The sequence below is a fragment of the Oryza brachyantha genome, chromosome 9 (assembly GCF_000231095.2).
Source record: "Oryza brachyantha chromosome 9, ObraRS2, whole genome shotgun sequence".
Classification (NCBI taxonomy): domain Eukaryota; kingdom Viridiplantae; phylum Streptophyta; class Magnoliopsida; order Poales; family Poaceae; genus Oryza; species Oryza brachyantha.
Window position 1 is genome coordinate 13,027,018 of NC_023171.2, and position 20,119 is coordinate 13,047,136.

Genomic DNA, 20,119 nt, shown 5'->3' on the forward strand with positions numbered 1-20,119 from the left:
TCAAAAGATTCATCGCACGATTTTCCCATCACTATATAGTTAGTTTTAATGCTCATGTATATTTAATACTTTATTTAGGTGTCTAAAGATTCGATATGATGTTTATAGAAAAAGTTTTTAAAAACTAAACAGGCCTAAAACAGATACAATAAGTTCTTTGTATACGGTGATCAGTTTGGTTGTTTCGAGTATCCCTCAACAAGATTGATTGGTCTGTTTGACACCCCCACACTTTCTGCTCTACTTTTCATTTTCCCGATTACTTATAGTATTCGCATGTGTTAGTGTGCTTATTACCTTACGCTTAAAGATAGTCCATTCGTTTTCGTTTTATATCATAGGATGCTTCGGTTTTACGTATATTTATTAATAGATTAATGTATATGTTTTATATGTATATATATATTTATATAAATCTAAATATCCAAAATATTTTATAATATGAAACAAAGATAATATAGGCTAAGGATAAATCCATGTTCTTTGACGTTTTGTTATGCCATATATGAAACCGTTACTTGTCATTCTGTTAGACGAAGACATGTAAATAATTTATGAGATATATATACCGAAGGTTGATTGATTTTTGTGTGTTCATATGTGTTTTCTTCTAGGCTTCTCATGTTTAAAGACACATTTTAAGTAATATTTTCTCGTTTGGTACTAAAATTAAATCTAAACCCCCTCACAAGAATGTGGATTACATTGACGTGTACAATAGTTCAAAAGCCTATTAAGCGTTCACTCAAATTTATTTTTTCATTGATGTAGTTTAATAATAATAATAAACTAAAAATACAAAGAATGCCTCTATTTTTTTTTCAAATTTCGCCACCTCTATGGAGAGAAACCAAAGCCAAATTTATCTCCATGATTAAACATGTTTAAAGAATTCAGATCCAGGGACCTGATTGCAATTAGTAATTTATGGCAGGACGGCTTCGTATAAAACCAGCCTTCCTAGTCAGCCTTCTTGTTGTCCCCAGCCCCAAGCTTCTCCTCTCGAGGGTTTTCCTCTCGCATCAGTCGATCCCCATCCCCATCCCCCCTCGCGTCTCCGGCGGCGGCCCGGCGATCCCTCACCCCGCCGCCGCCTCCTCGCGCGCACCGCCGACGAGCACCTCGGTCCGAATTGGATGGAAGGTACTGTTATTCTCTCTCGCCTCGGTGATCTCTCCCTCTGCGGCCGCTTTTCATGTACCGGGGCGTGAGTAGATCGGGGATCCATTCGGGGGTTGGGACTGACCTGGGGGCGCTTAGGCGGACGGCCACCCGCCATGCCGCGTCGTTAGGTCCGCCTCCCGGCCGAGGCGATTCATCTACGTGGGGCTTTCGATCCTGCGGTTCCGGTTCTGCAGTAGGTGAAGGAAAATCGAACCTACCTTGCTGCTAGTGTGAAATTGGGATTCATCTTGTGTATAGACAGGTCTAAGGTTGAAGAAAATTTAGTCGCGCTTGCTGATATTGTAAGATGAGATCTAGCTTGGGTATTGCTGCTTTGTTAGAATTATATGGGTTTTATTTTTATTTTTCTTGTCAAAATTGGGAATCCTTCAGTGGGAAAGGTTCTGAAATAGTGCTTGTGATCTGGCCTATGTGAGTAGGTTGGATTGACAGTGATAGTTTGTCCTGTATTTCGAATGCCTAATTTTAATTTTAATTGTTCTATAGCCTCTGATGAGTTCCTCTTTATCTGGCCGCTTACCATTTCAGACCAGAAGAAAAATCCGAAACCAGAGGGGTCTTCTGGTTCGCAGAGGGGAGCTCCTTTGGCACCTGATGCTGGCCTCCCCAATCCTTTTGATTTTTCTCAGTTTAGCAACTTGCTCAATGTAAGGTTTTTCGCACAGCTGAAAGCATGATACATGCTCTCTCTCTCTTTTGCATCACTTAAGTTTAACTGAATTATTCTTGTGTATGTATAAATATAATGCAGGACCCCTCTATAAAAGAGATGGCAGAGCAGATTGCAAACGATCCTGTGTTCACTCAGATGGCCGAGCAGCTTCAGAAAAGTGCTCAGACGACCGGGGAGCAGGGTGGCCCCTCATTGGATCCTCAACAGTACATGGAAACAATGACACAGGTCATGCAAAACCCTCAATTTATGTCCATGGCGGAGCGTCTTGGGAATACACTTATGCAGGTATCATGTTCTGTTTCCAGATCTATCACCGGCGTTTTCTTAAGAATCCCGTTTTGCTTCAAGTTTTCTGCTATGGATGACAGGATCCTGGAATGTCTAGTATGCTTGAGAGTTTGACTAGTCCTTCCCATAAGGAGCTGCTTGAAGAGCGAATGGCCCGTATAAAAGAAGATCCTTCTTTGAAGCCAATTCTTGATGAGATTGAGTCTGGTGGTCCATCTGCGATGGTGAAGTAGGTGTTGTATGCTAGTATTAGATATAACTATGGCTTTAAAATTACTGAGATGATTTGCATCACTTATTTTAGGTACTGGAATGACCCTGAAGTTCTTCAAAAGATTGGTCAGGCTATGTCAATTAATTTTCCAGGAGATGCTGCTACTTCCACTACTCTGTCTGGACCTGAAGAAACTGAGGAGGATGGTGGAGATGATGATGATGAGTCCATTGTTCATCACACTGCCAGTGTTGGTGATGCAGAGGTAATGGAGTTCAATAACGACTATAGGGCATTAATCCTATTTTTACTTTACTCCGTGCATACCTGTATCTTGTACTGGTATTGATCCATGTTAGTTTCTTCACTACTATATGTAGCAATGCTGTCCATCTGGGTGGCAGGGTGTTTTCCTGACCTATCACTATGCAACCATCTATTTATTGCTTACTACAACAAAGCCTGCCTCTCCAACTAATAATCCATGCTTCCCCTAGATAGTTCTACATCATAATCTGGCTTCCTGTACCTACTGATTATATGGATAAAGCATCTACTGTTTGTGTAAAGACAGCTTGTGGTTCAGTCTTTATTTGGTGCCCATTCTACAAATGCTACCACAAAAAGATAAGGGAAAATTGTTGTTCTTTAAGAAATTTGAGCTGATTTCTCATCTGGCTTCCCTAACTTTTGTTCTTGATGTTTCCTGAGCTTTGCACTATATATGATTGCTATTGCTATCAATCTCTTATTTGTGTCTGGGCCTCACTTATTTACTTCAAGTTTTACATTTACAACATGAATAGGGTCTTAAGAAGGCTTTAGATGAGGGAGCAGACATGGATGAAGAAGACGCTGAGGGAAGAAGGGCCTTACATTTTGCATGTGGTTATGGTGAGGTATGCGGATCTGCTGAACTATTTAAAACAGAAAGAAATGATACAGCACATAGATTAAATACAGAAGTTCCTAGCAACTATTGATTTTGTGAACTTTGCGTTTTCAGTTGAAATGTGCAGAAATCCTTCTGGAGGCAGGAGCTGCGGTAAACGCACTGGATAAGAACAAGAACACTCCACTGCATTACGCTGCTGGATACGGCCGAAACGAATGTGTTGATCTTCTGCTAAAGCATGGCGCTGCTGTGTAAGTTACCATCTATTTGTCTGAAACCGAATGAATCTGGCGTTCTCCCAGTTTGTGCCTAACTAGCTGAAAAATGATGATCCCAGCACCATCCAAAATCTTGACGGGAAGACCCCCATCGAGGTGGCCAAACTCAACAACCAGGACGAGGTCCTCAAGGTGCTCGAGAAGGACGCTTTCCTATAAACGAAAAATCCATGCAGATCTCACGCTGTCAGGTCATCATCACCGGCTCGTCAGTTTACAGTTCAGATTTTTAATGCATACCCGAATCATCAACTCTTTTAGCTTTTGGTGTGGTGGTGGTGGTGGTACGTTCGTTTGAACTGTTGTTTGGTGCTCCGGATTTGTATCGGCTTCTCTTCCCGTTATACTGCAAATTCCTGTTCATCCTTTGCCAGTTTGCCTCCTTTTGTAGTGTCTTCTGAGTCTGGTGCAGGCTTTGCTGCTGTTTTATCAGGTTTTGTGTGTCAGATCGGCAGCACCAAACTGTGTCTCACCGCAGTTTGTGGCTGTGTAAATGGGTTTATACTGAGAGAAAAATGGATCCTCGATGCTATCCGTATCTGAACCTAAATCAGCTGCAGTAGGTGGTTATCATTTAGCTTTTCCACAAAAAACGAAAAAAATGCAAATGAAACATAATTTGTTAATCATTTTTATATAAACGATTTAAAAGCAAAGTCCGAAGAATGAACCGATGAAATAAACTCTAAAATCAATTTCAAATTTAAGGTTAAAAATTGAAATTTTGGCTTATTGAGTGATTTTTTCTTTATATCGTTGAGTAGGTTCTTTTAAAAACATAGTAGTAGTAGTGTTTCCATATAGATTGGAGATATAAACAGATATCCAATTTTGAAACAGGTTCCTAACTTCCTATGAAGAAAAACATGTGATACAATGGGAGATTGATATCAATTGTATACTTGTTTTGGTCAAATGGTACAAATTCACAATCATGAGATGTAAAATCGATGTAAGCTACAGTAAGACGGAGCTACAGTCACTCACTGATCAGAACCGTTGATTTCAGTGGTGCCAGTGAAACCGTTTAAGTTTTAGGCTAACAACTGCACCGGATCATAATCCAAATACGGGATAGTTCCACCCGGTGCTATCTTTATCTGGTTCTGGAAAACAAAACAGGGGTAGAATACATTAACAATGAAATTCTAACCCAATTTCACATACTAGAAAAAAAAGGGCTTTCATCATTTTGATTTCGCTTTATGGAAAATAAAACAAAACGACTTATTTACGAACGAATATGAGTACACCTTTTTATACATAGGTTTATACTGATTTACACATAAATGATATAAAATAAAGTGGGATAAAAAACATGAACTTAAAATTAACTTTTTGACAATTAAGTATTGTATTATAAGCAGCTACGAAACCGAAACAACGAGTAAGGTGATTTGTAGAGTGCGGGAAGTGGGCACTCGGCGGCCATTTCAGCGTTGGGCTGGACTAGTTTCTAGCCATTTTTTTCTTGCGTGTTTCCGTTGGTCGGAGGGCAGGACACGGCTGCCGGAGCGAGCTTATCATCATCCAGGCTGACATTGGCGATTTTTTTTAATTTTTTAAACTTTTTTAATAAATAATTTTATTACTAAATCTACGGGAAAAATATTTATAAACCTTTTGGCCACGTCACCAATATTGACGTGACGAAATAGCTTGTCACGTTATTATCGGTGATGTGACAGCATTGTCTTGTCATGGCGTGGTAAGACTGTCATGCCGACTAGGCTCTGTGGCAGCGTCTTGCCACGCCGCCAACACTGGCGTGGTTAAAATATTTAATTTTTTTTTAAAAAAATTTATCCGATAGTTTAGTAATAAAATTACTTGCTAAAAATATTTATTTAATAAATTTCGACATTGGCCGGAGCCACAAGTTTCGGTGGTAGGAGCAGGAGGACGACAGGCAAGAAACACGAGTGTACGTGGACGCCGCAGCTGCCAAGCTAGGACGAACTTGAAAGCTTCGAATGCTTCTTCATCTTCCTCTTCTTCACCTCACTGGTTAGTGGGTCCCATTTCAGGATTAGTCCACACGTCAGCATCTTCTGCTCTCTTGGTGAGAATATACCGCACGGATCCGCTTAGTAGCACTAATCCGTAGTGTATACCTACCGAATTTTTTAATGGTTCAGAGTTTTTTTTGTTTTTTTTCTTAATTTTAAAGCTATACTTCACCAACATTTAGGGGACGACTGTTTGGCTTTTAAGGAAAAAAAGTCAAATGGTATATTTATAAATAAAAAATAAATTATAAATAAATTTTTATATACGTGTTCTTGACGATCCAAAGGTCTAAGACCACAAGTAAACTTACAATAAAAAACTTAAAACTAACTCTATTTTAAAGTTAAAAAATTAAAATTTGGCTTATGAATATAAAAAAATGAAAAGATTGATGTGTTAATTTAGATATGAACCATTTGTAGAAGTTAGCATGATAGTGGGCATGCCCGTTAGACTGCTTATATGGAAGTGAGCGTGAATGGCGTGATAGCGTTGTTTTACACTTGCACGAGAGATTTGAACAAATACTACTTCTTACATTTCATTTTATAAGATATTATAGATTTGTCAATTAGTAAATACATATAATTTATATACGTCTTAATATGATTTTAGATAAGACTATTAAGCCTTATTTTGTGAAATGAATACCGTAATAAAGTTTAGTTTTAAAATTTAGAGAAACACAAATGTTCAAAAAATAAAAATAAAAATCATAACTACGCACCTGCCCAATCTCCTCAGCGCGCCACGTACGCGCATGGTCTCACGTTTCAATGACACTGGGCCCCACTCAAATGGCCCACGTGTCATTTGCTCATAGAACGTTTCTACTAGCCCGCTCTTCTCTGCACTATGCCGTCCGCGTCGATGGCCGCCGCGGAGGCAGGCGGCAACGGCGACAGGCGCCGTCCGATCGAAAATCCGACGGCTCCCGTGCCGCCGTCAACCGCCTCCACCCGCCGCGCGCGGTTTTGACCGGACGGTGAAGGCCACGTCGGCGGCGAGCTCGAGAAGCGTCGTCTCCTCTCCCTCTCCCTCCCCGGCGTCCCTACCACTCCTCCCCTCCCACCCCCATTAATACCCCACCCACCCACCCCCCCTGCACGCCTCGCGGTCGCCGCGAGGAGCGCGAGGGGGGGGGGGGGGGGGGCCACCGCCACCATGCTGTTGCTAGGCGCCGGCGTCAGGCTGCGGCTCCGCGTGCTCCGCGGGCGCCGGAGGCGGAGGCCGCGGCGGCGCGGGGGAGGCGGCGGGGAGGAGGGAGCGCGCGAGCCGGTGCTGCTGGTGTCCGGGATGGGCGGGTCGGTGCTGCACGCGCGGCGGCGGTCCAAGCCCCGGTTCGACCTCCGCGTGTGGGTGCGCATCCTCCTCGCCAACGCCGACTTCAAGAAGTACCTCTGGTCGCTCTACAACCCCGACACCGGTGGGTCGCCGTGCCCGACGCTCCTAGTGGTTTACCTACGCAAGGTGTTCGACGAAACGTCTGAGTGGAGGTGGGGAGGCGGGGGTGTTTGATCAAGCGTGTCTCTGGTTGCTGCTGCGCAGGGTACGTGGAGCCGTTGGACGACGATGTGGAGATCGTGGTGCCGGAGGACGATCACGGCCTGTTCGCCATCGACATTCTCGACCCTTCCTGGGTGAGCTTCGAGTTGTTAAGTTCAGTGAACGACACACTAGGAAGGAAGGAGACATCCTTTCTTGCTTCGTAAGGATGGTATATTGGCAAGGGGATTAGTTTTTACAGAACTTTACTTGAGCGACAGGTCATGCGACTTTTTTTTTTGGTTAGTCTTGAACCGCGTGACATTTGGTGCGTGGTACTGGTAATTGGCGTTACCACGATGAACTGTCACTGGTGCCGTGTTGAACCACACGACAATTTGGTACATGAAGGTGTACTGGTAGCAGCAGATAAGGTAGCTTGTAAGTACCAGTAACAGCTACTTTACTAAGGTGGTGTTTAGTTGCCAAATTTTTTTGGCAAAAACATCACATCGAACGTTTGACCGGATGTCGGAAGGGGTTTTCGGACACGAATGAAAAAACGAATTTCACGGCTAGCCTAGAAACCGCGAGACAAATCTTTTGAGCCTAATTAATCTGTCATTAGCATATATTGATTGCTATAACATTTATGGTAATCATGGACTAATTAGGCTCAAAAGATTTGTCTCAAGATTTGTTTCATAACTGTGCAATTAGTTTTTTGGTTCATCTATGTTTAATGCTTTATTTAGGTGACCAAAGATTCGATGTGATGTTTTTGGAAAAAAATTTTAGGAACTAAACAAGGCCTAAATGGTAGTAAAGGGTAGCATGCCCTTTTAGTTTTACCATGCCTAATCATTGGTGATTTTGATGCTTCCACTTCAGATTGCTCTTGATACTCAATTTTTATGTTGACATTGAAATGAAGGAGAGTATGCTTGCAAGAAAAAAAAAATGTCGTTGATATGTTTCCTCTCAGATTTCATGGGATAGATAGAATCTAAAGCTGATATTTATCTGTGTACTGCAACAATATTGATGTGTTAAATCACCTTCTTCAACTAATCACACTCAAAAGACCATAATTTTTGTGATCTGATTTTTCCTATCTTTTGTAAAACCAGTTTGTGGAGATTACCCATCTATCTATGGTGTATCACTTTCATGATATGATTGATATGCTCGTTGACTGTGGATACAAGAAAGGAACCACACTTTTTGGATTTGGTTATGATTTTCGCCAAAGTAACCGGTATAATCTATGTGGCCCTCTTTCCATAGTATTGAGTCTCGACTCAATAGCATCAATAGATAACATAGTCTTAATATTTTACTGCTGAGAAAAAACAAGTTGCTGTAATTATATGTTTATCTGGCAGGATAGACAAAGCGATGGTTGGTTTGCGAGCAAAACTCGAGACAGCTTATAAGGCTTCTGGTGGGAAAAAGGTTAATATAATATCACATTCTATGGGTGGACTGCTCGTAAGCTGCTTCATGTCTATGAACCATGATGTAAGTTTTCATAATTACAACGATGTGTTGCTTACAACAACTGTAATCTGTAATCAATGTCTTTTTCTCTTTTCCTCATTTTTCTAGATATTTGAGAAGTATGTGAACAAATGGATTTGTATTGCATGTCCATTTCAAGGTAATTTATTTGTGCACTTATAATTATTCTATTCTTGCGTTTATAGCCTTTGAGTTCTATATTTTTGTTTTTACATGTTGGCAGGTGCCCCAGGATGCATCAATGATTCTCTACTAACTGGGTTACAGTTTGTTTATGGTTTTGAAAGCTTCTTTTTTGTTTCTAGATGGGTGATGCATCAACTGGTAAATGACTAAATTCTTTACTATTTCATATTCAAATTATCTGAATTTGTGTATGATTGCTACTGTATTTTTGTTATTACATTCTATATGCAAATAATCACCCACTTCAATTGGTGCATTCCATCTTCTACCGTAGGTCATTCATTATTATTGTGGAAGGTTTCCTAACAGTAAAGAGTAATGGGGTTCCCTATTGGAAGCATATTTTAACAAAAAAATGAATTATATATTCACTTATATTTGAAGGATCAGGAAAGAAGCCCTAGAACAACTAAACTAGTGAACTGCTAATGAAGGGCTATGAAACGGCAGTCCTCTGCAAGGCTGCAAGGACTCTTTATGTGCTGTGTTGGTAAAGGCTGAGTTTGAAGGTGATCGAATAACAAGATGAAGATGATCACGGAAAACCAGGAGGCTCATTAGTGAATGGTTAATTAAATATTAGCTATTTTAAACTTGAAAATGGATTAATGTGATTTTTTAAAGCAACTTTTATGTAAAATATTTTTATAAACAAACACAACATTTAGCAGTTCAGGACGCATGCTCATGGAAAATGAGGGGAGTTTTCACCCTATCAAGCAGTCCCGAAGACTGCCTAAGTTACTAATATGGTAGGATAATGCTATTACTCCTGCTCTTGGTTATTAATGTTTAATCATTATTTATGCTGACCAAAATAAAAATCAAATATCAACTGTAATTTTGAAGTTTTTGCTTACTGAAGCATGGCCATATAGCTTTCTACAGTTCTTGAATGAATTATGTCTATCCTTTTAAGTTAGATTGTTACATGTGCAGCTTGTTGAATGCCCATCCATCTATGAAATGCTTCCAAATCCACACTTCAAGTGGAAACAAGCACCAATTGTTCAGGTTTGGCGAAAGAACCCTGAAAAGGATGGAATAGCGGAGCTGGTTCTGTATGAAGCCACCGATTGCATATCACTGTTTGAAGAAGCTTTAAGGAACAATGAGGTAATCGCTGTCTTCATCTTGATTTGCAAATACTTCTAAGTTACAAAGCATAAGCAAACTGCACCATACTGAATGAACTCTCGAAAGTTGAGGATCTTTTACTTACGGATGAGAACTATTTTGTACACTAACAGGGACTAAATCATCACACTATCCTTCACTTGAAAGGGAAACATCCAGATAGTATATACAGAAGGCAAAAGCACCTTGGTAGTTGGTATTACATGCGAAAAGCATAGTAATGCTGTCTACTCCATTGATTTGACAATGTTAAAATAGTTTATAGATTGTAGGCTTTCACTTCGAATTATTAAAGGTTATATTCACTGCATATGAATTTTTTTATATGTGGAACTGCCTATGAATTAGCAAAAGCTCAAATATGTGAGAACTTTTGTCCTGTCCATAAAGTGATGCATTGCGTTTGGCTGCTACATAGCTACGTATAGCCTTTTATGTGGTAATTTAGTGCTGTGATCTATTGTTGGTTGAATATTTGAGTGAAATTTGTTTATTTCTATGTATCTAGCTCAAGTATAATGGGAAGACAATTGCACTACCATTCAATACGTCAGTCTTCAAGTGGGCCACTGAGACCCGCCGAATTCTTGACAAGGCTGAATTGCCAGATACTGTGAGCTTTTATAATATATATGGGACATCTTACGACACACCATATGATGTTTGGTGAGTACTTCTGGAGACTGCTAGTGCTAATTTCATTTTGTTCTTCATGCTATTCTTAGTAGGTACCCATTCTAGCTCCCCCTTTTTCCTATTAGTTTGCAACTATCAACATCCAAGACAAGATATAATGGCTCTAGTATTGTTCATTAGTTGACCTAATTATCCACATAGCAAATATAGTTGAATAGGAGTACACATAAAGCATGATCAATTTCAGCCTTTGATTGATATAGTTCTCTTTTCTTATTTACTTCAGGATTCTTGTTGAATAGTTCACAAGCTATTAAACTGAAACAAATTTATTTGGATTTGACTTCTCTAGCTTGAGCTTTGCTGTAATTATGTTCATTCTGAACTTGCAGTTACGGCTCTGAAAGCTCCCCAGTTGGAGATTTGTCAGAAGTGTGCCACACAATGGTAATCGATTAAAATATACATTCTAGTTATGTGGTCTTGTTATGTTGTTTTTCCTAAAATATTATGCTGGTCATCTTATTTTCAGCCTGTGTACACTTATGTGGATGGAGATGGCACAGTTCCTAAAGAATCAACTATGGTAATCGCTCTTTTCTGCATATCATAGATATTAGCTATCTAGTTTCTGTAATGTTGTGTGATGAAACCTAGTTGTCAGAGTTGCTCTTTGTCATGCATTGAGAAATTACCCACTTGTTGCTTAATAATTTAGGGGAAAGCATAACACTGCTACAGAGTTGTTTGGGTAAACTTTGATTATTAGATCTAGGTAGTCATGATTCATGTGCAGTACCTATCGGCGCTGCTATACGTCCGACTGAGACGTACGACTCGCGTACGACTCAGTACACCACAGCCGGCAACGATGATGTCGCAGAATTAGTCGTACGCGAGTTGTATGTCGCTGGTCTCTCGCGTACGTCGCCGGTCGGACGTATAGCATTTTCCAAGTACCTATTCATCCTTGAGAATTTCAAGGATCAATATGTTCTACACTAAAATTTGCCGTTCACACTTCAGCACACATATTTCTCCTTTCAATTGAAACAATAGCATCTCTCATGTTGCCTCATGAAAACAATCTGCTATACACAATTTGTCACATAGATTTTTGTCATTGGCAGGCTGATGGATTTGCGGCCAAGGAAAGAGTTGGCGTCAAGGCCGACCACCGAGGACTCCTTTGCGACGAGAATGTGTTCGAGCTTCTGAAGAAATGGCTCGGTGTGAAGGAAGAAAGCACGCGGCGTCGTCGGCCGTCGAAGTCCAAAGTGATGGACTCTGTCCCATGAGGAAGATGATGATAATCAAGTCAAGTTCCTCAGAACAAAGCCATCACAACTCACAATATACCTCTTCAAGGCAGCCGTTATTTTTGGCCCCTTCGCTTGAAGAGAAGGCGAATACATAGCTGTATACATGTTATCTGGGAGGGGAAGATCATATGACCCCTACCATATGTAGCTGGAAAAAACTGTAGTAACATTTGGCACTCTCTGGCGTTGTTACGGTTATAAATTTTGCTTATAGTAATGGAGCATGTATGGTTAGAAAAAAAAAAAGCAATAAAGAATTGTTTACTAAACGTAAACCTTTGCTTATTGTTGCAAATCTATTGGGAATATCCGTTTTAAAGATAATAATTTTATTTATAAGCCGTAGCGCTTATTATCAGACAAATTAACATTTTTACCTACTTATTAAAGGTTAGTGCTGAAAGATAAAAGAAAAAAGAAAAACATCAAAATCAACTCTAGATTAAGTTTAAAATTTTAAATTGTCTACAAATGATAAGCTCAAGAATTACGTTATCCAGTCCCAAAAAACAAATGATGTCCTACAATGTGTGCAATCAATCCCAGTAATCTCAAACCATCAACATTTTAAAAATAAAACGAGAATTATATTATTAAATTGTCATGAAAAGAACTTTCATATAGATATATTCTTAATATATTTTATGAACATATAGTTTTAAAAGGTAACCATATATAAATCATACGTATATATTGAAGGTAGTAAAAATAAGCAAGGGAGCAGAAAAATTTCCAGTAAATTCCATCCATCCATTCGGCAAGTCGCCGACTGGCAGGTGGGCCCCCGGCTGTTCCACCACTGACTGGGTGGCCCCACCTGTAAGACTAGCTTCCTAGGAAATTTTACATAGGAGAACAGTGGAGCACACGACGGGGGAAAGCCTCACGGCGGATAGATCGGAGACGATACGAGCTCGCCGCCGTCCCAGCGACCGGCGAGCCCCAGCGCCACTGACGCTCCGAGGCCACACCGCCCGACGCCTCCATCCGGCTCCTCTCCGCCTCAAGCCGGTCGGCCGGCCGGCCGGCGCGCGCCCCAGACGAAGCCACCGGAGCCGACGCCGTCGCCTCCTCCTCCCGACTCCACGCCAGCTTTTGGTGGCTCATTTGCTCGGCCGTAGCAGCCCTCAGGCCAACAGAGATCCAGATCCACCATCGACGAAGGTATTCTGCGGATTGCTCGGTGCTCATGTATTGTTTTTTTTTAATCTGTAACATTATGCTCATGTGCTAATTGCTAGTAGATGCCTATTGCTTCACACTTTGAGGATTTAGTAGCAAATCGGTGGAAAGTGAACCTAAAACTATGGAAATGACAATACCTATGGGTTAAATGATCATTTTTTATTCAAGATCGATCTCAATTAACCCTATTCGGTAGTAGTTCTTTTGTTGTCTATTACCCTGAACTAATACCACCAACAGATGCTTGTTCTTGAGAGAAGAAAAAAGGAAAAGGACGGCGTTTGAGTATATTCCACTAAACCTGCATTACTATGTTAGTTTGCGGATGTCCCTGCTTTCCTTGTTGCTTCCTCAATGCCAGCATACTAAACTGCTGATACGATTATGTTTATAATTCATCATTTGAGGTTTTAACATTCAGGCACATTTTATTTGTCGTTCTCATTTGTTTTCTCTTGGCAGAAAACGCTGCATCCCCCAAATGAAGCACATATTCAAGATCATCGCGATGCTGGTGGCAATCGCAGCTATCTGGATTGCCCTTATTGAAACCTCAACTGTCCCTCGAAGTTATACTTGGTTGGTCAGTGCTATCACTTTTGGCCTATGTTTCCTTGAGACTATAATGCTAGGTGATTAAGGTACTTACTGGTGTCATTTTTTGTTATTGTAGCTTCCCATCTACTTGGTAGTGGCACTTGGGTGTTATGGACTTTTTATGGTTGGATTTGGGCTGATGTTCTTCCCAACTTGTCCTCAAGAAGCTGTACTTCTACAGCAGGTTAGCTGTTCTAGTGCCAGGAGCCTGATATTTTTGCAAATGAGATTATGATGATTTTAATTAATTTGTAACCAGGAATTCTAGGACCTGAAACTGTTCCAATTATGTTACTTATATGCCAGTGAAATTTGTCATACTTCCTTCTTTCTTTTCTTTTTCTCCCCTTTTATAAGACTGGATGTTCAAGGTATTACGTAAGATAATGAGTATCTAGCTAAAGTATGCAGTTTACGCCATGGGAAAATGAAAATCTTCATACCTGCCATTACATTCAAGGAAATAACCCAACTGATATTGAGATAATTCACACTTCCATTTTGCTTCCAGAAAAATTGCTAATGTGTTCTCACTTATATTTACTTAACTGTGCAGGATATTGTGGAGGCAAAAGAATTCCTATCAAAGAAAGGAGTTGATGTTGGTTCTGAATGATGGCAAGATCAACGATAGATGACTTGTGGCCAGTTTGAGATCTTTATATGAGTTGTTTTGGGGGCTTAGTACCTAGGGAGATGTAAGATCAGATACTGCTACTAACACAATTTTACATGGTCCATGTTGAGTCCTAGCCACAGTACTGCATTTATTGAGACCCTTTTTCGGTTTAGGAAACATATTTCTTTTGTGAAGTAAAGGAGAGATGATTGTGAAGTAGGAATGGTCTGTTAACACGTGCATTATTGTTGAGGAAATCGGTCTCTTCATTTCTTGATTTCCCAGTATTGATTACGTATCATTTATGGAGTGTTAACATCTCAATCTCATACGTGGGTAAGCCTGTAAGCGCATGAAGAAAATGGTCATCTCTCTTTGCTGGCACAATGCTGAGACTGACAGTCTGAAAGACTGTACTGTGCACTTCAGAACCTCCATAGCAAGCTCTGAACCATTTGCATTCCAACTTCTTATCAGCCAGACACAAAGCCTTGACCAACACTATTATTACACCATGTTTACAAAATAATATTTTAGTAAAATCAGCCCCAAGTTACACGTATTCTTTGACGTTTATGCGATGAACCTATGCTAGTTCTTAAACCCTATGTTGCTTATCTGACAGTAAAATATCACACATCATCACAGCCCACACCAAACCTTGCCCATATGCACCAGTTACAGCCCAAGTATGTGCCGCAGAAAGTAGCCTACTACTACCTCGAGGCAGCATCATCCAATGATCAGACCCCCTTGTCGGAGTCTGCTTCATCGTCTCCGGCGCCGGCAACTCCCGTCGCCGCCTCCTCGTCCGTTGCACCGGCGACCTGCGCGGTTTCTTCTGCAGCCTCCTTGGAGCCCCTGCTTGCAAGAGTTCTCAATGGTGAGTAGTCTCAACCGGCACAGCATATGCATGTTCAGAGGCAGCAAAGACTGAAGAAGGAAGGCTTGCCCGTTTAGTTCTTAATTTTTTTTCCCCCAAAAACATCACATCAAATTTATAGACACCTAAATAAAATATTAAATATAGATGAAAATAAAAACTAATTACATAGTTAGGGAGAAAATCACGAGACGAATCTTTTGAGCCTTTGAGCCTAATTAATTCATGATTAGTCATAAGTGCTACAATAACCCACATGTGCTAATGATGGATTAATTAGGCTCAAAGGATTTGTCTCGCAATTTTTAGTTGGGCTATGAAATTCGTTTTTCATTCTTATCCGAAAACCCCTTCCGACATCCGGTCAAATGAGTGACACACAAAAAAAAAATTTTCGCGAACTAAACAGAGAATTACTTGTATGAGTAGATGATAAGGCCAGCTGTCGTGCCGGCAAAAGCAACGAAGTACATCCAGTCAACCTGCAAATGCTCAAATTTTGTTTAAATCATGTCAATTTGAACTTCTTAAGGTTGACTACTGGCATGAGTGTATGGAGAGAGAGGAATTGATGTTCAGAGACCTTCTCATGGTAAGCGAAGATACGGATTAGAACAGCCCACATGTCCGAGGTCAAAAGCGAGAGATTGAGCATAGTTGCCCCACATATCTGAAGGTATTGGAGTAAATTTAGGAACATACAATTTCCAGGAATGTTGTGAATTTGTCGACATGGGGGGTCATGGTCTGTACCTTCAATATAATTGGTACTGTTGAGTAGAACAAGAACATTGCTACTGCAAAACCAATGAAAGGTAGAATCTGAAAAGAAGGAGGTTCATGAATAAGAATCATGGATAATAGATTAAATGGTTATATTTTAAACATAAGAATTGAAATAACCTAAAACAGAAAAGATAATTTATCAATTCAGAAAGACAATTGAAATTTGGACCAGATAAATTGCATCAAGTACAATGCAGGAAGGGAGGGACACTCACCGCACCAGCATTCCATTGGGTTGACCGAAGTTCTTGTCGTTCAAGAATGCTTCTGTAGCAGTGTTAAGGAAGTGGGATATGGGAGGGCATTTTCTTGCTATGCCAAATACAAATGGGGTAATGGACTAATGGAGAAGGTACAGAATAGTTACAGATGGGTTCATGGTAAAAACGTATATCCCAGTTTCACTGATTCATTTTTTTTTATCACATCAAGGTTCAAATAATTTGTATGTACTTAAATTTGTGTGCAATGGTTCCTTTCTTTAAGTTATAACATGAAACACACTCTTATAATACTACTAATTTAATGGAGCTACAATGGAACAATTCACCACTTAACTAAGCCAAAGGATACATCTGTATACCACTTATAACTGCTCCAAAAACACCCAGCATTGCCATCACCTCAATTCTACTGCTTTTCTTGACAAAATACTCCTGAAATGTTATGGGCAAAAACATGCAACTTTCTTCATATAACATATACCTTTGTTTTATGCTGAATCCAATGGACTGTCTAGGCTAATATTGCAGTGGCAATCATCATCGCAAAGAACATATTCTTCACAGTCTATCTCATGAACATGGAAAGCCCAGTGGAAGTGTGCTGTTGCCAATATTTGCTTTAGCAAAAGTGAAGAGCCTTCGTTTGGTCCATGTGTATTGCGTTTATTTTCTGTTGGTTCAGTACTGTTTTTTTTTCCTTCTGTGGATGGATAAAATAACTTCTGCCCCTCAGGCAGAAAACTGACCTCTTATTTTCATTAATGAAAATCTAGAACAGGGAGCTGCCATGTGTAGTTCTAAAAAGAGCGTGGAAAATCAATAGGAATAAATAAATTGTAGTGAGTTGTTACCTCGGTAACATTACTGACAGCATAAAGCATGGACCCAGCAAAGACAAACAAATCACCTTTTAAAGGGTTAGGTCCTTCTGCAAGACATTCAATTATGTAAGGTCAAAATGATTTAGTAATTTTTTTCTTATGAATAATATGTGCAAAATGCAGCAGTTTGTCATATTTCAGAAGAGCTTGTGTTGATAATGAAATATTCACACTTTTAAGATTATGTGAAACTGAGTAATGCAGCATGAAATGAAACGTGGAAATTGAGAAGATAATGGCATGCCAAGCAGGTGTATAGAAATGTGTAATTGTGTGACATGAGTGAACTTTCATTGGAATCATGTTCTTACTTGCTCGATCAGAGGCATGGACATCAGAAAATACTACCATTATAATGCCAGCCACACAAACCACAACACCGATGAACTTCCTCAACCCATATTTTGTCTTCAAGAAGACCCAGGTGAGGACAATGACACAGGGGATAGCCCAGCAATCAATGAGCATCACACTCGTCAAGGATGTGTACTGATAAGCTTTCACAACTGAGTGAACAAAAAACAAGTCGAGTTTAGCATCTAGCCATGCAATCACCAACTAAAAAGAAGCTCCAATTTCAACAAGAAATTCAGACTACACCATTTTCATTAATGGTAGACACATACCAATATAGTTAGCCTCTACATCAACGATGCCAAGGATCAAGTAGTAGTACCATTTAATCTGCAGAAACAAAACACGGAAAACATTTCAGGCTTCCTGCTGATAGAAATTCAGATTGCTGTGTTGCAACATGAATACCGTGGTGACAACGATAACAGCCTCGGCAACTTGCGAATAACAGAATCAGAATAAGCACAAATATGCTTGGTAACAAAAGGCACTGGTTTATTGGTCCTGTTTTGGGGGGGATAAGATGCGCTAAACATGCAACGTACGTGCATCAATCATACAAGAATAGAAACAGTACAACACAAACTGATGGTCCAAGCGAATAATCTGAAGGTCAGGCCAGGGAACCGGTCATGTGTTAAACCCCAAAATAGCTTTTTTAGTTCAGTTAAAAAAGATATTTTCATGTGTTAAAAACTAATTTTTTTTATCCAGAGCAGAAATTTCCAACTTTGAGACTTTTACACACTTAAGCCAGGGTAGTATAAAAGATGAAGAGAAAGTTATGACTGGTCACCATTTCCAGAGATTAAAATCTAACAAAAGTAAGTATCCAAACAAAAGTAAGTATCCAAACATTCCTCTTGAGATCAAAACGCAACATACCGTCACGTGTTGCCTTCTGTAGATCAATATTCCACCGTAAACAAGCGCAAGAAGGATGTAATTCAGCAGAGACTGCGATGTTGGCGCATTGACACCTGAAAACAGCCCACATGATTCACAACTCTCCATATCTGAACATAGTACATGCTTTATAACACATCAATTTTCAGTTTTTCATAGATCAGTAAGTGTCAAGCACGGCCGTTCAGCCACCAAGAAGGGGGGAAAAAAATTCAAAATGATCATGTCGAATCCAATTGCATGAATACATTCTGAACTAAAAGCTCATCAAGACCGAAACTTCAAGCCTGCCTGCAACTCATCAAGACTCCCAACTTCTATTTCAGAGTTCAGACTGATACCAACATCGAGTACTCTGTACTCGCATGAACAGTTCAGTTACTTGGGAGGGTCACAAGATTTTCAAATCCGGGACCAAGCGAGGCCCCAAATCCCAATCATCACGGCCATTTTGCTTTAACACGAGGACAGGTAGGCGGCGGCGCGGCGTTACCTCGGCGGGCGAGCTCGGAGGAGGAGAAGCCGGTGGAGGTGATGAGCAGCGAGACGAACTGCCCCAGCGCGAGCCCCACGAACACCTCCCGCCGCAGCCACCTCGGCGCCATTGCTCCCTCTCTCCTCTCCTCGCCGTGGACGCCAACGTCGCCGTCGTCTCCACTGGACGCACGAGAACCCAACAAGCTAATGACTTGCTTAAAATAGAAATGTTTAATCAGATAAGCGTATATATAGGGCGCTCCGTTAGCGTCGCTGCCATGTGGGCCCCACCGCCGCTAAGCCGGCCGCCGCTGCAACGTTGGATAGTGTAGATTTGTATGGGAATTGAAAACGCAAAAAAGGTTTTTTTTTTTATAGAACTATCGTTTGATTAACACACATAAGAACACAGTAATCTCAATTCACGAGAAGAAGAAAAACACGAGATAAAACCGTATGCTTAGTTCTCTCTTAGGATTGTCTAATCGATAGGAACTCGAAAATGATGATTGGATTTGATAAATTTTCTTCAAAGGTCCTTTTTTTTGTTTGGGTTCAAAGGTCATTTTCATATGAATAAAATTCTCCAAACCTTTTATGTTTTTTTCTACTAACCAAAGGGTTCTTACCCTTTTTCTTTCTGCTGGATCTACTCATTGTGGATTGATTTGATCCAAAGCATATCTCAAATATGAACCGTATTTGATCTAAACTCAAACATTTTTCACATTACTCTCAACAGTTCTGACATTACTCTCAGGCCTCATTCGTAATAAAGGGATTTCAAAAGTATTTCAAAGGAATTGTGTTAAATAGTATGGAATTCCTAGTGCAGAATTTATGCTTTACAAAGGAGCCCTCAAATATATATTTTTGGCATTTTAGAGACATCCCTGTGATCCTGTGAAGTGGCAACCAATACTTTGTATGATACGAACATGGTGGATTATTGCCAGAAACGAACACCCAAACCCTCACCATCAACTTGTCCCACGGTGGGTGTTTATCCTTCTTAAGTAAATTCATTTCAAAATCTTCTTTTATATCTCACAGTATTTTATAACTTTCTTATAGCATCGTCACGAGATATAAATTTATATGATATGCCTGGCAGCTATTGCTGTCTGTAGTGAGCTGATGACATCATCAACATGTTTAACTAGACCCTTAATTATGGTCATATTTCTATGCACGTATGCTCTTGTTTAATTAGACCCTTAATTAAGATTATCAAAGAGGAAATAATCTTCAGCCGCAGAAGATTTTTTTTTTAAAAAAAACGCAAGTTAGTATATCTATTTCAGGGAACAGATAGTTGACTTTGTGCTACTTGTGCATTATTTGTCGCAATATTTCTATGGACATTTGCTTGTT

General features: G+C 40.1%; 4 protein-coding genes across 4 annotated transcripts; 3 read left to right on the top strand and 1 right to left on the bottom strand.

The window, feature by feature from the left end:
- The first annotated feature begins 1,018 nt into the window (after positions 1–1,018).
- LOC102707059 (ankyrin repeat domain-containing protein 2A-like) lies at positions 1,019–3,919 on the top strand. The gene is made up of 8 exons (XM_006660772.3): positions 1,019–1,143; positions 1,714–1,832; positions 1,937–2,146; positions 2,230–2,378; positions 2,454–2,628; positions 3,170–3,262; positions 3,370–3,509; positions 3,596–3,919. Exons 1-8 carry the CDS (start codon positions 1,137–1,139, stop codon positions 3,693–3,695), a joined length of 993 nt encoding a protein of 330 aa, XP_006660835.1. The 5' UTR covers positions 1,019–1,136; the 3' UTR covers positions 3,696–3,919.
- Positions 3,920–6,696: 2,777 nt separating this feature from the next.
- On the top strand, positions 6,697–12,108 carry LOC102720739 (phospholipase A(1) LCAT3). Its single transcript, XM_015840934.2, has 11 exons — positions 6,697–6,972; positions 7,095–7,186; positions 8,162–8,289; positions 8,417–8,552; positions 8,640–8,691; positions 8,776–8,876; positions 9,678–9,854; positions 10,384–10,541; positions 10,904–10,958; positions 11,044–11,097; positions 11,642–12,108. The coding sequence occupies exons 1-11, from the start codon at positions 6,711–6,713 to the stop codon at positions 11,807–11,809; spliced, it is 1,383 nt and encodes a 460-aa protein (XP_015696420.2). The 5' UTR covers positions 6,697–6,710; the 3' UTR covers positions 11,810–12,108.
- A 565-nt stretch (positions 12,109–12,673) lies between these two features.
- On the top strand, positions 12,674–14,503 carry LOC102707337 (dolichol-phosphate mannose synthase subunit 3). Its single transcript, XM_006660773.3, has 4 exons — positions 12,674–12,997; positions 13,481–13,601; positions 13,692–13,799; positions 14,172–14,503. Exons 2-4 carry the CDS (start codon positions 13,500–13,502, stop codon positions 14,229–14,231), a joined length of 270 nt encoding a protein of 89 aa, XP_006660836.1. The 5' UTR covers positions 12,674–12,997; positions 13,481–13,499; the 3' UTR covers positions 14,232–14,503.
- Positions 14,504–14,673: 170 nt separating this feature from the next.
- On the bottom strand, positions 14,674–18,944 carry LOC102707614 (solute carrier family 35 member F1-like). Its single transcript, XM_040527587.1, has 11 exons — positions 18,762–18,944; positions 18,248–18,342; positions 17,635–17,692; positions 17,320–17,514; positions 16,979–17,055; positions 16,477–16,559; positions 16,119–16,170; positions 15,871–15,939; positions 15,701–15,787; positions 15,535–15,599; positions 14,674–15,095 (listed from the first exon to the last, which is right to left on the bottom strand). Exons 1-11 carry the CDS (start codon positions 18,871–18,873, stop codon positions 14,978–14,980), a joined length of 1,011 nt encoding a protein of 336 aa, XP_040383521.1. The 5' UTR covers positions 18,874–18,944; the 3' UTR covers positions 14,674–14,977.
- Positions 18,945–20,119: the final 1,175 nt, after the last annotated feature.

Coding starts and splice junctions, on each gene's coding strand:
- LOC102707059 (XM_006660772.3), top strand. Junction 1,833..1,936: donor AGTTTAGCAACTTGCTCAAT/GTAAGGTTTTTC, acceptor AATATAATGCAG/GACCCCTCTATAAAAGAGAT. Junction 2,379..2,453: donor GGTCCATCTGCGATGGTGAA/GTAGGTGTTGTA, acceptor CACTTATTTTAG/GTACTGGAATGACCCTGAAG.
- LOC102720739 (XM_015840934.2), top strand. CDS start 6,711: ATGCTGTTGCTAGGCGCCGGCGTCAGGCTGCGGCTCCGCGTGCTCCGC. Junction 8,290..8,416: donor GATTTTCGCCAAAGTAACCG/GTATAATCTATG, acceptor TTTATCTGGCAG/GATAGACAAAGCGATGGTTG. Junction 11,098..11,641: donor TTCCTAAAGAATCAACTATG/GTAATCGCTCTT, acceptor TGTCATTGGCAG/GCTGATGGATTTGCGGCCAA.
- LOC102707337 (XM_006660773.3), top strand. CDS start 13,500: ATGAAGCACATATTCAAGATCATCGCGATGCTGGTGGCAATCGCAGCT. Junction 13,602..13,691: donor CTCGAAGTTATACTTGGTTG/GTCAGTGCTATC, acceptor TTGTTATTGTAG/CTTCCCATCTACTTGGTAGT. Junction 13,800..14,171: donor AAGCTGTACTTCTACAGCAG/GTTAGCTGTTCT, acceptor TTAACTGTGCAG/GATATTGTGGAGGCAAAAGA.
- LOC102707614 (XM_040527587.1), bottom strand. CDS start 18,873: ATGGCGCCGAGGTGGCTGCGGCGGGAGGTGTTCGTGGGGCTCGCGCTG. Junction 17,515..17,634: donor TGTAGAGGCTAACTATATTG/GTATGTGTCTAC, acceptor TTGTTCACTCAG/TTGTGAAAGCTTATCAGTAC. Junction 15,788..15,870: donor CAGTACCAATTATATTGAAG/GTACAGACCATG, acceptor CAATACCTTCAG/ATATGTGGGGCAACTATGCT.